Raw genomic sequence first — 15532 nt, forward strand, 5'->3', positions numbered from 1 at the left:
TGTTTATCATATTTCAAGTTTTTATTTTCTATTGGTACTTTTTAGCTCCTAGGTATGTTTGTTATACCATTGAGAGGAGATGTTTCTGTTATCTGAAAATTGTTTTCCTATATTGTTTCTTGCAAGCTATGATTGCATAATTTATGCATGGACAGATTTTTGACATGTCACAAAACCGATGTACCCTGGGACTGCCAGTGTAGAAATGCTAAGCAATACCATGCAGGGGCATAACGCCATGAGGATATAGGGCAGGGGTCCCCAAACTTTTTAAACAGGGGGCCAGTTCACTGTCCCTCAGACTGTTGGAGGGCCGGACTAAAAAAAACTATGGACAAATTCCTATGCACAAATGATGGTAAAATGTTTGATTTCACCTTTCAGCCTTTCTGTCATGGTCTATTTTTAGAACAGTGACCAAAGTATGTCAAGTACAGGGTGGGCTCCAAATATTGTTGGGGAGGCTGTGAAATACCTTCCCCTGTAAAAAAAAAAAAAGCAGAACTTTCCCAATGAAGCATTCCATCTAACCCAGGATCAGGTATCTTCCTGGGTTCTTTCCTCCCTAGCAGCCAGTGAGCGATTCGCCAGCCTGGCTGATGCCAATGGGAGTGAGGCGGAACAGAAAGCCTGAGAGCAACACATGGAGTAGCCGAGAGGGAAGGGCGGAGCAGGCGTTGCCACATGTAAGGTTTCCAACTCTGGGTCAGAAAATGCATGGAGATTTGGGGGTGCCATCATGTAACTGCAATCAACGGCCGTTGGGGCCAGTTCCTCCTCTCCCTCGAGCCCCCACTGCACATGAATGGAGCAATCGCTGCCATGCCTGGCGGGCCGGATAAATGCCTTCAGGGGGCCACATCTGGCCCCCGGGCCGTAGTTTGGGGACCCCTGATATAGGGTATCCCTTGTCCCTGGGTGCTCACTGTTTCATCATGTGAGGGAGGTTGCCAGGCCCTGGCCAGGACCCCGTGCCTGGCCTCTCCTGTGGCATGGTGACCAGACCAGGTTGTGTCAGAGAGGGATCAGTTCTCTTGTCAGAAGAGTAAATCATGCACTAGAGGTGTTGGCCACTAAGATCAGACAAGACCCTAGAATTAAAGGATTGAAAGTGGACGGAGAAGAATTCAAAATGAAAAGTTAAGCGGTACTGTTACGGTACTGACAATTGCAAATTCCCATTTGTCAATGCAGTATATACGGTACTGACAATTGCAAATTCCCATTTGTCAATGCAGTATATAATAGAACAAATTGGACAATTTAGATCTTCTTTGTGTTATAAAACCAGTAGGAAAAACACAAAAAATAATTTTTTAAAATTTAACAGAGCAGGAAGAGAAGGATTACAGGATGTGTAGTAGCATTGAACCCAGTTAAATATTTTGTAATGTTTGACTGGACAAATAATACACTATTTTAAAGATAATTATGAAGTAACAAGGGTGAAATAAGAGGATCTGCAGAAATGGTCTAAGCTAAAAATTTCATGGCAAGGAAGGATTTCTACAATAAAAATGAATGTATTGCCAAAATAATTTTTTTTTAATTTCAAATGTTACAAGTTTATATACAGGAAAATACTTTGAAGGAATGGTAGAAATATGTTTATATGTAACTAGCGGGCCCAGCCACACGTTGCTGTGGCTAAGTCTGGTGAAGTGGAAAAGAAAGAAAAGGGGAAGTGAATGGTTTGAACATGTGTCATTGCACAATGCTTGCAAGGGAGGGGAGGGGCAAGGGGCCCCTCGCTCCCCTCGTTCTCTCCCGTTCCCTTGCATGGCAACCCTACCCATCCATCCCTAATGTTCTCCTTCCTCTGCTAGGGTGGATGGGCCATGTCCAGGTGGCTGGACCTGTGCCTTTCACTCCCTTCCCTTACAGGCGAATTACCTAGCTGAAAACACGCTGGGAGGCATGAGCTACGTTGTGTTCAAATTTCAGAGCGTTTGGTCCAGCAAACCCCTGGACCCTCCCTCACCTTCCCCTTCGTCCGCTAGGGTGGGTGGGCCATGTCCAGATGGCGGGCCCCCTCCGTTTCACTCCAGATGGCAGCGGTTTTTAAGGAAGCCATGGTTGTTTTCCTTGTATCAGAGGGTGTTGCTTTGACGGCCAGCAGATGGCGCTGTTGCGGAACAGAACTGTGGTTCCAACTGTCACAGGTGTGGCATGTACACAATAACGGGCACAGTTGTGACATGTACACAACAGGAGGTGTGGAAACAGTATGGAAACCTGGCCGCACGTGAATGCAACGTTGTGTGAAAATTTCAAAGCAATCAGTCCAGTAGTTTGGGAGATTACCTGTCAGCAGAAAAATGCACTGATAGATTTTTATATATATAGATGGCAAAAAATTTTTTTTTGATTTTACAAGATGAGGAAAAGAGAGAAGGACTTGCTGTACCCAAATATTAAACTCTATTTTTAAGCAGCTGGCCTTGTTTGGATTGTGAATTGAATTAGAAACTCAGGGCAAAGTGTAATAAAATTAGAAATGGCAGATTTTAAAGAAGGTGTACATGGGATAAAAATCAGTATGGGATAAAAATCAGTAAAAATACAGTGCTAAATTAAATCCATGTAATCAGAGATGGATCATTAGAATTTGAGAATCTATCTGAAAAAGAATTAGTCCTCCAGTATCCCATTAATGTCTCCCATTTAGGCATACTATGATAAGAATGTGGGAAAAAATAATGATTTCATGACATATGGAGATTAAATTCTCAAGGAAAAAGATGGCAAAAAGCAGAGGGGAATGTTTAAATGTACTTTGGATAGATAATAATGTCATGTGAATTTAATTTTCAATACTTGGGAAATATTTTTTAAATCTTATTATAGTGATCAATACTGCAAGCCTTTTTTCTATAGTGTTTTACTATGATTAATCTTATAATATTGTTTAACATCTTTTATCAGTTTGGTCAAATTCTTAAAAGGATATTTTATGATTTTATGTTAGAATTATTATGAAAATCACTACTTAATGTTCATTCTTTTAGTACTATCTACTGTTAGTAACATATTACATGTTATATTCTTTTTTCTTTATCATTTGATATGCCAGTAATTGTAATGTTTTGCTATGGTTTTTAACTTTTTCTGTCAGTTTATAGCTATAAAAATGAAAACAAATTAAAGAAAAGATATAAAATGTAATTCTGTGATGAATATTTTTCAAAACTCCATGAGTCCCTGTTGAATGATTGAATGATGAATGAGCTACTGGAATTTCCCTATTCTACACCTTTATACTGTATGGTTATTAAGAGTTTATTTCAGCGACTTATGATATCATCTGCCTATTGGTGATGTTGATTTGTGTTTCTAGCAGCATTTCTGTTGGCCAGAGCACTCTTGTCCTGTAGTCACAAGTTGAGAAACTTCTTATGTAACAATTCTGCCTTTGGTCCATATGGCTTAGTTTTCCCTATTCTTACCGGCAGTCTGAAACAGTTGTTCCTGACATATTATTTTTAAGATACTTTAACTTGAGATGCAAGTGACTGTCTTGGAGATCTTCTTTGGACAAAGCATTAATTGCCTTCATTCTTTACATTTATATTTCACCTTTCTTGCAAGGAGAGCTCATGGTGCTATATAGGAATAGAGTTATCTCATATATTTTGTTTTTGAGTAGGCTAGGCCTGAAAGTGAGAGTCACTGGCCCAAGATGGGAATTCAAATCCAAAAATATTCACTAGAAAGTCTAAGCCTAATACACCAAACACTACAGACATGATTTCAGACTTTTCTGAATGTAGTTTGCTGAAATTAGTGAAAAACCTCCAGATGTGGAATTAGACACTTGTTCATGCAGGCACAAGTGGGAGTATTCTATGCCTTTCTTTGAGGCTTGGCTACCCTTTTCTTTGGGCCTTTTTCTTGCTAAGTTCCATGATTATATTTTTTGAAAACTTTTATTTTCTTATGAGGTGATGAAATCTCTTATTGGGAATAATGGTGACTGCTGGGAGATGGTAAAAGCATTCTAGCATTCTGAAGAGTTACTTTTTAATTTATTACAGTATTGAAGCTGCGGTGGCTACTTTTGCCCAAGCCAGGCCACCTGGTATCTATAAAGGCGATTATTTGAAAGAGCTATTCCGGCGTTATGGTGATATAGAGGATGCACCAGCACCACCTCCATTGCCAGAGTGGTGCTTTGATGACGATGAGGAAGAGGAGGAAGATGACAACTGTAAACCAGGAGATTCAGAAGCTGGGTCATCTAGTTCCACTTCTGGCAAAAGAAGAAAAGAACATTTAAAGCTGGTAATGTCCAGAAATTAAATTAATTTGGGCTTTGTTTAAGAATTACTCTGTTCCTGTTAGTAATTTTATGGTGCTTGGTTCCTAATATATCTGCTTTAAGTTGCGCAGACTCACAGCTCAATCCACACCTCTTCGAGTAGGGATCATGGCACTGCCCCCCTCCTCCAAAGGGCTTTTCCACAGTGCATGAAGCACCCTTCAAAAAGGAAAGTACCAGCCATCTAAAATCTCCCATAGGGAATAATGGGTGTACACCACAAAAAATGTGTTGTGTACCCCATTGGTACACGGGGCTGAGAGGGCAGTGGAAGCCAACAGTAGTCGACTTTACCACCTGGAACACCCCAGAATGTTCCTAGCCATACTGGGGCATCTTTTTACAGCGGCGGGAGTGGGGGACTGTGGTGACTCCTAGGATCAGGTGCTGTGGAGCTGTTCAACAGCTGCCTGCGTATCTCTCCCCTCTGCTGGCACATTTTCCCCTTGCTCTGGTGGGGTAGGCACCATGCCAACTTCTAAGGAGAGTCGGCCCCCCCCCCCCCGGATTGGACTACCTGAAACCCATTGTTGTATTGTAACCATAGAGTCACTGCTGGGAAATTTATGGATGGAAGAATTCTGCAGTGTGTGAATTACACATTCTTCCACTGAGCAAAGAACATCTTGTGGGTGTTTCTCACCATCCAGTTGAGGAGGCAGGAAATAACTTTGTTCTCCTTCCTGTTTGCGGTGAGACCACCCATCTTCTCCAGTTCTTTTCCTTCCTACCCAGGAGAGAGCAATTTGTAGGTTGTTTCCACTTCTCTGCATGCCTTTTTATAGTCTACTTTCTCTTTTTCTTTCCACTTTACCATTTTCTTCTCATTATTCTCCTGTGATAGTGATTGCGCCTTATTGGCCCTGACGTCCCTGGTTCTCCATCTTGCTGCGAATGTCAATGCCTCTCAGTCTGCCCCTGCGCAGGAACATTTTACATCAAGGCCTGATTCTTCACCCAAGCCCCCAAGATTGAACTTGACTATGTGGCAGTTGAAAGGAGGACCTTGATCAACGAAGGTTTCAGAGAGGCAGTGACTAACACCATACTGGCTTCTTGCAGGAAATCCACCGGATCTACAGTACATCCTGGAAGGCCTGTGTACTCTGTGTACTCTGGTCATGTTGCCAGAAACTGAATCCTCTTTTTTCCAAACAGCCCCACTGGTCTTCCTGCAGGTGGGTATCAAAATGGACCTTCATTCGGCCACCCTCAGACATCAGATCACTGGTTCTTTATTTGGGTGGTTGGTCACTTTCCTGGCATCTGAGACTAGTTTTTTCCCTCATCAAAGGAGCAAAGGCCCTGGACTCTCTGATAGTACACCACTTCTTCACTTGGAGATTAAACAAGATTCTTGATGCACTCATGAAGCTCCCCCCCTTTGAACTGCTATCAATAGTCCCTCTGAAGTACTTGAGGCTGAAGGCTATATTCCTGGGGGCCATTACGTCAACCCGTCTGGTGTTGGAGCTTAGTGCGCTATCAGTTCACCTGGACTTCTGCATGTACCACAAGGACAAGGTGGTTGTCCTCATGGTTCCATCCTTCAGACCCCAAGTTTACTCCAGGTTTCATAAACAGCAGGAGCTATGTTTGCTGTTCTTCTGTTCATGCCCCAGACACCCAACAAAGGTGTATGGAATATCTTGGATTTGAGAAGATATTAAAGTTTTTCATCATCAGAACTCAACCCATACACAAGTCTGAATCTATGTTTGTAGCACTTTTCCCACCCAACCTAGTAGAGGCATTTGGGTAGGGACATTTCCAGCAACTCCATCAGCAAATGCCTCAAGTTTTGTATTGCAGAGGCATACCGATGTCAACATCTAGACGTTCCAAGCAGAATTACAACTCACTCTGTATGCATCACCTCTACCAATGCTGTCTGGCCAAAAATGGAAGAAATCTGCAAGGCAGCCATCTAGTTAACTGTATTTACCTTTATTAGACACTACAAGATTGACACAGTTCCTCTGATGCAACCTTTGGGCAACACATTCATTCCTCTAATTAACTTTATATTCACAATGACCCACCCAACATTTTGGGATGCTGCTCTGAGAGGTCCCACAAGATGTCCTCTGCTCAATGGGAGAATGGCCTTTGGATACATACCATGAATGGTCCTTCTTCTCTGAGCAAGGAGGACATCTTGCCCCTCCCACGGTCATCACTGCTTCTGAGACAACCTTTCTAAACCTTTCTTTGTCTGTACATTTCTTCTCCTTCTAGGATTGTTACCATTGAGTTTCAGGAGTTTGAGTTAGATATTACTGTTTTTTTAACCAAGTTTAAGACTGTTCTAGGGAGTTTCTGAACTGGAGAAGATGGGCGGTCTCATTCCAAACAGGAAGGAGAAAAAAGTTATTCCCGCCTCCCTAGTTAGATGAGAAACACCACAAGATGTCCTTCTTGCTCAGAGGAGGACAATTCACAGTATGTATCCAATGGTAGTTTTTTCCCCTTTTCCTTTTGCGCTTAACTTGGTTTCCCATGTTTACCTGTGATCGGAATTAGCTTGGTTTCCCACGGTTACCTATGTTCGGAATTAACTACTGTATTTTTGTATAAAAGGTGATTTTCCTTATTGAACTGTCTACAAACATTACAGTAAGCCTGCAGTTTTTATAAAACGTCTGTAATCCATGGCTCATGGTCACGATAGGATGGAGAATTCTGCAAGATGCTTCTTAGATGACAAATTTGAATTTGCCAGTAGCTGAACAGAGAAGTAAGCAAACTGTACATGATCAAACTCAGGAAGTATAGGTCTACAAGGGAAAATAATAGGTATGTTGGAAAATAAAAGCAGCCATTTATCTTTATGGAAAGTGTTGTCTCAATATTATATATCCAAGATGGTACCTGGAGCAGTTCGCTAAAGAGAAGCTCCGGCTATTTTCCCCTTTCAAATCTCAAATTTAGTTAAATTAGACAGAAAATTTATTTTTTGCAAGGACTACCTTTGTGGTAGTGTTTTATGTGGCAGTGAGTGGAAGTTTGGACGATTCGAAATGCAGTGTTATGGATTTAACATGTCTCCATCTCCTATTTTGCTGGGCTGCTGCGTTGCTGCCGGGAGATGTCGGCATTCGAGACCAGTAACGGGCTTTAACTTCAGCCTGCAAAGAGCCCGGTTCTAGTGGCTCAGGGGGGCTAGTGGCAGGAGATGCTCCCAGTGAACTACATAGTGGAAAGCCGGTGACAGGGGTTCCTTTACAACAGCGGGTGCAGCCTTTGCGAGATGCAGATCACAGCAGTCCCCTCAGCGGGTTGGACAAGGGGGAGTCAGTGGCAGACACCCCCATACAGGAATGAGAGTGGGGTTCACCACAGTGGCAAGCACAAGTACAAGCTGGGGATAGGCACACCCCGCTAATCCGAGTTGTAAAGAGCTGGGCAGTGGGGAACCGGTGGCAAAGGTTTCCATTCAGTGGCAGATTAAGACTATCAATAATGCAGCGGCAGATTAAGACTATCAATATCGGATTTTTTTGAACTGGCTTGTGCTCCCTGTGGCCAAGAAATAACAACGAAGCTTTATACTGACTGTGATTATGATCTTCAGTGGACTGATGGGCAAAGGACTAAGAAATGGGGGTTGGCAGCAGAAACCCCCAATAGACTGGTTGAGGGAGAGGAGACAATAGCCTTTTTTTTGACCTGGGCTTTTGTACCATCACCCCTTCATTGCCGTTGCCTAAGGTAGTTAACTATTAGGAATGTGGGCTGCTAAGAGTATTTACCATATATACTCGTGTATAAGTCAAGCTTTTCAGCACATTTTTTGTGCTGAAAAAGCCCCCCTCGACTTGTACACGAGTCAGCTGTATTAAAAAATATTTTAGGGTTTTTACTTTGTCGGCTGCCAGGGGGCGCAGTTTTTAGGCTACTGCACCAAAATTTCAGGATATCATCAGGTGACACTCCTGATGATACCACCCAAGTTTGGTAAAGTTTGGTTCAAGGGGTCCAAAGTTATGGACCCCCAAAGACAGTGCCCCCATCCCCCATTGTTTCCAGTGGGAGCTAATAGTAGATGGGGCTACATTTTGAGGGTCCATAACTTTGGACCCTTTGAACCAAATTTCACCAAACTTGGGTGGTATCATAAGGAGGGTCTCGTAAAGATACTCTGAAATGTTGGTACTGCTAACATAAACATTCATCCTCTGACCAAAAATCCAGTTTGGAAGTATTTTAACTCTTGTGTTTTAGCTTGGTTGCTGGTTGACCTAAGGTTTTTGTACTTTTAAAGCTATTGTTGAGACCATATTGTTTTTGTTGACTCCCTTTTCCACTTACAGAGCTAGTTTACTGTTTTTCTTTGAAATAAATATTCAAAAACATTTAACCTACTGATGCCTCAATTAATGTATTTTTTTTGGTATCTATTTTTATTTTTGAAATTTACCAGTAGCTGCTGCATTTCCCACCCTCGACTTATACGTGAGTCAATAAGTTTTCCCAGTTTTTTGTGGGTCGACTTATACACGAGTATATACGGTAGTTTTCTCCTTGTATATTGTTAGGGGTTTTTTGTATATTGCTAGGGACAGTAGCTAACTTTATAGTAACTTTTGTAGAGTGCTAGGGAGTGTAGGTGGGATAAGTGTAGCCATCTCCTACTGGAGTAACCGGGTAGTATTGTTAGGCTGTCTTTTTTACAGCAGTTCAAGTTTAGTGTAGAGTAGTTTTAGTCATATTGTTAGTGTTTTAGTTTACTGTTAATACATTGGTATAGAGTTGATACATTGTGAACTTATGGTTGTAAATGTATTGAAATATTGTTAATTGGTACTGTCTATGTATTGATATTTGATATGTTGATGGATTGTTATGTATTGTTGATGGATTGTTGTTAATATACTGATTTATTATTAATGTATTGATAGTATGGATTTAGTATTGATTTGTATTGATGTAGTACTGCTGTTACTGTTATTAGCAAATTGTTAGGCTTGGGGTGTTTAAGTCACCATCTGAAATTTCATTCTTATTATTTAGTTTTTATATATTTTATTAGTATTTACTTTGTTACAGTATATATTGTTTTATTATGTTATAGCTGCTCTGAGCCCTTCGGGAATAGGGCAGGGTATAAATTGAATTACAAATGCAAACAAATACAAATAAAATTAATACTGCTGTTAAGTATTCAGCTTCACAGGGTAGGGTAAGCTGAGTAGTCATTTAATGAAAGTGTTTCATAACTAAATGCCTCATGTAATTGATGTTCACTTCACCCATGCCTGTGTGACAGCTACATGGAGCAGCTCCACCGCTGCTGGTTTTTCTAACATTCAGGCATGAACTGAAGTGGGTGGCTTCAGTTCAGCGCACTGTTGCACTTCATTGGTCCTTGGAATTTTTGACACAAGATAACAGAATTGCAGCAACTTTGCTGGAAGTTGCTAGCTTTTGGAAGAACAAAATAGGATTTGAGATGAAAGTGTTGTACAGACTGGTTTATTCAGACTGAATGTATAGAATTCTTCCTCCTATCTCTTTGACTTGGTTTATTAGTCCATTAATTCACAATCACCAGTCCTCCTTTGCCTGTCCATTCCCATCCTTTCAGTAGCACAATTTGTTGACACATCTGTGAGAGTATTTTTCTGCAGAGATGCTGGGAAGCTGTATGCACACAGCCTATTCGTATTTAAAACTTGTGAATCTGTGTAATTGACTGAGGTAGTGTTGAATTGAGAGTCAACTGCATGTTAAAACACATGATTGTTCAGATTTGATTGTAACATTCTGGTAAAATGTAAAATTATATTGTAAGTGTAGTGAACAAAAATTGTGAGATAAACTAACGCCATATAATTTTAAGTGCAAAATTAAACTCTCCTTGTTGAAATTCACATATTTATAGATTTTCATACTATCAGACATAATATTCTAATATCATATTTGTATATTTATTTTTAGGGTGCCATATTCTTGGAAGGAATCTCAGTTAAATATGTAACTCAAGTGACATCTCAGCCAAAGCTCGGAGAAATACAGCGCAAATGCCAGCAGTTTGCGGGATGGAAAGGGTAGGGGCTTTTAAAAATAAATTGTAGTTTGATATATTGTAGAAATGTTGGCCTATTTCTTGAATGTATAATGAAAAGCTGAATTATCAAAATTGCTGGCTTATTTGGATGAGCTGTTACACAGGATCCTTGCAAGGAATGTTCAGAGGAGAGGGAACCATGAACAATCTAGAACCCCCTTCCCAATCCATTTTTTTTTAATTTATGAACTAATACTCTATATATCCAAAGAGTTCCTTGAATGTGGAAATTCTGAAGTTTCCTTGCCAGACATTTGACCATTGAGTTTGCTCCTGAAAAAGATTGATGATCATGTATTTGAAATTGAGTGGAAATTACTTAATTTATTTTAAACATTTCTATATCACTATTCTATGCAACTCAGAATCCCCAAGGCAGTGAACATCATAATATAAATAAATGAATAAATGCACAATATTAAACAGATAAAAACATTAAGAGAGAAAAGGTAATAAAAGTTAGTGAGGGAAGGCTAAACAACAATGAAAAAGTATTCACCACTGGCTGAAGACAGTGATAGAGGGTGACAGATGGATCTCTCTGGGCTTCAAGTTTCATCACCATGATCAAGAAGGACCTTTCTTGGACTGCCACCTGTCCAGCATCAAATGGCAGAATACTCAAAGTAGGACCTCTGAAGATGACAGGAGTGCTTAGGTAGGTTCATATGGGAGTAGGTAGTCCTTCGGGTATACTAGCTCTAAATTGAATAGGGCCTTAAAGGCCAATACCAGAATCTTGAATTAGATCCAGAAGCTAATTAGGAGCTACTGTAGATGGTACTGTCAGAGTGATGTGGTTGCTATGATCATTCCCAGTCAACTTTCTGGCTGCAGCGTTCTGTATGAACTGTAGCTTCTGGAGAGTCTTCAAGAGCAGACTCATAGAGAGCACATTGCAGTAATCTCTTGATGTTGTCTAACAGGAGACCCAAATTCAACAGCACCCTCAAGACACAAACCTGCTCTTTTAGGAAAAGTGTAACTCCATCAAGAACAAGAGACATCCCAGTTCCTGGGTTTTGTCAGGACTTAATTTAATCATGTTAACCTTCATCCATACCTGAACTGCCTCCAGGCACCTCTTTATATTTTTCGTTGCCTCGGTGTGATGGAGCTCAGTGTCATCCACCTATTGGTCACAACTCAGCCCAAATTTCCAGATGACCTTTCCCAACCTCTTCATGTAGATGCTTAGAAAACATAGAGCCTTACGGAACCCTGTAAGCCAGAGGCTGAGCGTATAAGAAGCAGTCCTTTAGCACTGAAGCCAGCCTCTGAGGTAGAGTTGAAACCACTTCTAGATGGTGTCTCCCACTGCATATTCTTCAAAATGGGATGGCTCCAACGATCCTCCAAGGAGCCTTCCATCAACTTGTGGCTCTTGCTCCAACAGAAGAGAATTCTTTAGGCTCGAGGAAACTTTCAAACTCTTCTCAGTGGAATGGAGGGTAGGATGTCCCCAATAAATGCTGTACCTTTCATGTTTAATAACTGGGATCTTGAGTAATAATTAAAATAAGTTTCTAGAGCAGAGTCACCAAGCTTTTTGAACCCATGGACACCTCTGGAATTCAGATACAGGGTGATGGGCACATCCACAAAATGGTCACCAGAGGAGATGAATGCCACCACAAAATGGCTATCACAGGAGGCACAGCCAATCATACAGAGGAAGCCCCAGTGCATGAGGAGTCAAGAGGAGTAATTTAAGAAAATACACTGTGAGAGAAAAGTGTGAGAGAGTAAAATCAACACTGTGGTAACAACTGCCAATATTCAGGTGCTGTTATTTAATCTCCACAGCACATTGGATCTCCAATGGCCAATCAAAAGCTTTGTTGAACAAGAGCCCCACATGGCCCACACACTCTCTAAAAACACTTGGCAAGCTACAAAAAGTGTCAGTGGGTGCTATGGTGCCTATCTAGATTATGTGTTGGCTCAGATCTGTAATTTCATTCATTGTTTCTGAACTTAGTTTGAAAGTCTGCAAAGGCCTTGCAGATGTGTATAGACATGTCTTGGGGAAGTTAGTTACCAGTTACGATTTATAATTTCTAGGAAGGCTCTCAGTTAGTGATGCTTCAGTTCTGGATACCAAAAACTACAGTCGAGAAGTAACAGTGTGTCTAAAATTTTGGGTAACTTTTTGCCTGATTAAAGAAATTAGATGAGAACATTTCCTTGAACCTTAGAGGAAAATTGCAGGTACACTGATCAGTGAATTTCTCCATCCGGGTGTGCCTTATTCTGGTCCCAGAATGATCATTGGACTTAATGTTTTGAATTGTGTGGTTCTTGATATAAAGTAGTTATAAGCAAACACCCTGTGAGAAAGTTGTTTACCAAACTATTTTGTTCACAGCAGAAACTATTAGGAATTCTCTCCCCTACTACATGTAATTCAAGCAGAAAATAATTGGTGCATTAAGAAAATTACAACATTTTTCTTTGGTCAAAAAAACTACATCCTTTATGAGGGGAAATCTCCACTTTGCAGAAAAGTTGATTTCTAAGAATGAGGTTGCAGGAGGCTAATCTGAGTTAACCTGGACCCAGAAATGAATAAAGCCTTTATCCATTCTCCCTTTTAGAACTGGATTTCCTGGAGCTCAACCTGTTTCTATGGATGAGCAGAATATTAAACTCTTAGAGCAGAAGGCATACAAAGTTAGCTGGAAAGCAGATGGAACACGGTAAGTTGAAATTCTCTTTATTCCCCCCCCCCGAATAATCAGTTGCCCTATGTAGCATGAGCTTTTCAATATGCATTGTGTAAAGCTTTGAGAGTGATTTTTCTTTGCTGCTTTACAGCTCATTTTTTAAAATGCTGCTATTAAACTGTGAAGAGTTTAATCTTGATCATTATGAAGTAACTGAACATGTCGCCTATAACTTTTTGTATAATTTTTTATTTTATTTTATTTATTTATTTATTAGATTTTTATACCGCCCTATCCCCAACTTTGTCTTTAAGTTGGTGGTTGTGGGTTTTCCGGGTTGTATGGCCATGTTCCAGTAGCATTTTCTCCTGATGTTTCGCCTGCATCTGTGGCTGGCATCTTCAGAGGATCTGATGGTAGTAAAGCAAATGGAGTATATATACCTGTGGAATGTCCAGGGTGGGAGAAAGTACAATTTGCATTGGTTAAAAATGTTAAGGGTGCAATTTGCAAGTATAATTGGCATGTGTTAAGTGGAATCCACCCATTTTAGCATATGTATGTAACACAAGTTGCATAATCAATTAGTGAGGGCATCTGCGTAGCAGTTGCCTGGCATTTTAAACCATTTAATTGCTTCCTGCAGAGGGACATTCTGTGTCTGGATGGTGTTCACTAACCATTGTTTTGATTCTAGTGTTTTTAAGTTCAAAATTTGGCTGCCAGTACTTAAAAACACTAGAATCAAGACAATGGTTGGTGAATAACCAGACCATCTGTAAACATTCTGGCATAAAGGAAGATCATTCATTCTGGTTTGTATCCCTGAACCATCCTTTTGATTAGGTTGGGTATTCCATAGCTGGAATACCAGCATTTAAACTTTGAAACTCTATTCGGACACTGTGTTTGGGTCTGGGTCAGATGACTAAAAAGCATCTTAGGTTAGTTATTCTGATTTTTTTATTTTCTTTCCTGTTTTTACACTGCTCCTTTGTTCTCCCTTTTAGAACTGGATTTTGCACATTTTTAAATTAACTTTATTAATTGGATTTATTTTACAAGAATTTTTGTTTATTTTTCACATTTAGATAACACATACATAGAAATATAAAGAAGAGATCCCAATTTAATTCCCCCCTCCCCCATTTCTGGGTCCAGGTTACACATAAGTTACTTTCAAACTCTGTCATCTGAGTGGCAAAACCTGTATTTTTGTTGTCTGCTTTAAATGTTTCTAATAATTGATAATAACCAATTAAGCTCCCATTTCTCATTCTGATACAACAATTCTCTGTAAGTTAGCCATTTCTCCTGCATATTCACTTCTTTTCTTGAAAACTCTTCAATTGAAGACAATCATAAGGGAATTACCTGTGCTATAAATATTTTATATCTCAACCATACCCAGAGCAGACTTGTTCTAACATAGTGATTTGAAAATTCTTTATGAATCTTTGCTTTACCATACCACAAGTAACCATGTCACCCAAATCTTCTATCAAACCCCTCCAGGTCCAACAATCTAGCTTTCTTCACCATCACCCATTCTCTGATCCAATACAGTTGCTTCAAAATACAATTTTAGATTTGGCAATGCTAAGCCTCCTCTCTCTTTTACATCGTGTAAATTTTTATATTTTATTCTTAGTTTCTTGCCTTGCCAAATGAAATTGCTGATATCTTTTGGCCACTGTGTAAAGCATGTTATGGTATTAGTTATTGGCAACCCATGGAAGAGAAATAACATTTTTATCACAGATATTCTTCCCAGCAAATATAAATTCATTCTGTTCTATCTCAACAAATCTTTTTTTTACTTCATTCCATACTTTTACATAATTATTTTGAAATAGTAAACAATTCTTATTTGTCAGCCACACCCCCAAATACTTAACTTTTTAAACTACTGTGAATCCTGACAGCTGGGATACTTTGGGACCGTCCGCATGGGAAGACGTAAATCCAGCATTAATGCAAATCCAGCATTTTGACTTCTTTTGGCTGCAGCTATTAAACAGGCCATGGTCACTATTTGGATGGGAGACCACTAAGGAATACCATGGTTACGACGTGGAGGTTGACAGTGGCAATCTACCTCTCAGTATCGGTTCACTTGAAAACCCCATGGCAATCGCCATAAGTCAGCTGTGACTTGATGGCAACTCCCCAACCCCTGAAGTAATGCTTTTTGGAACTTAACTTGAAAGGCTGATAATAGTGCTTATTTTTTTTTTGATTAACATCCAGTAGGGCTAATGACCTGATCCCTTGTTCTCTGAGCTGAAAGGCTAGCCAGAGGGGTTTGGGGTAGATCATTATCTTGGGTGAGGATTCACGCTTCAATCTTGTCTGTTTTGCTCCTGTCACTACCCTTAACATATGGTAACAGTCTTAAAATTGTGAAGAAGATATTTCCTTTGCCACCTATATGCATATGCACAGTAATAATAGTATGCTTAAATATATATGTTTAGT

General features: G+C 40.0%; 1 protein-coding gene across 4 annotated transcripts in view; it reads left to right on the forward strand.

Moving 5' to 3' along the window:
* The window catches only part of RNGTT (RNA guanylyltransferase and 5'-phosphatase), a 182591-nt gene that overhangs the window by 15381 nt on the left and 151678 nt on the right, over window positions 1–15532 (forward strand). For all 4 annotated transcript variants that reach the window (XM_048494656.1, XM_048494639.1, XM_048494647.1 and 1 more), the window contains exons 6-8: window positions 4035–4281; window positions 10259–10368; window positions 12986–13087. In XM_048494656.1, coding sequence (XP_048350613.1) covers window positions 4035–4281; window positions 10259–10368; window positions 12986–13087 — 459 coding nt within the window. The remainder of the gene's footprint in view (window positions 1–4034; window positions 4282–10258; window positions 10369–12985; window positions 13088–15532) is intronic.

Source organism: Sphaerodactylus townsendi, linkage group LG01, assembly GCF_021028975.2.
Source record: "Sphaerodactylus townsendi isolate TG3544 linkage group LG01, MPM_Stown_v2.3, whole genome shotgun sequence".
Taxonomy (NCBI): Eukaryota; Metazoa; Chordata; class Lepidosauria; order Squamata; family Sphaerodactylidae; genus Sphaerodactylus; species Sphaerodactylus townsendi.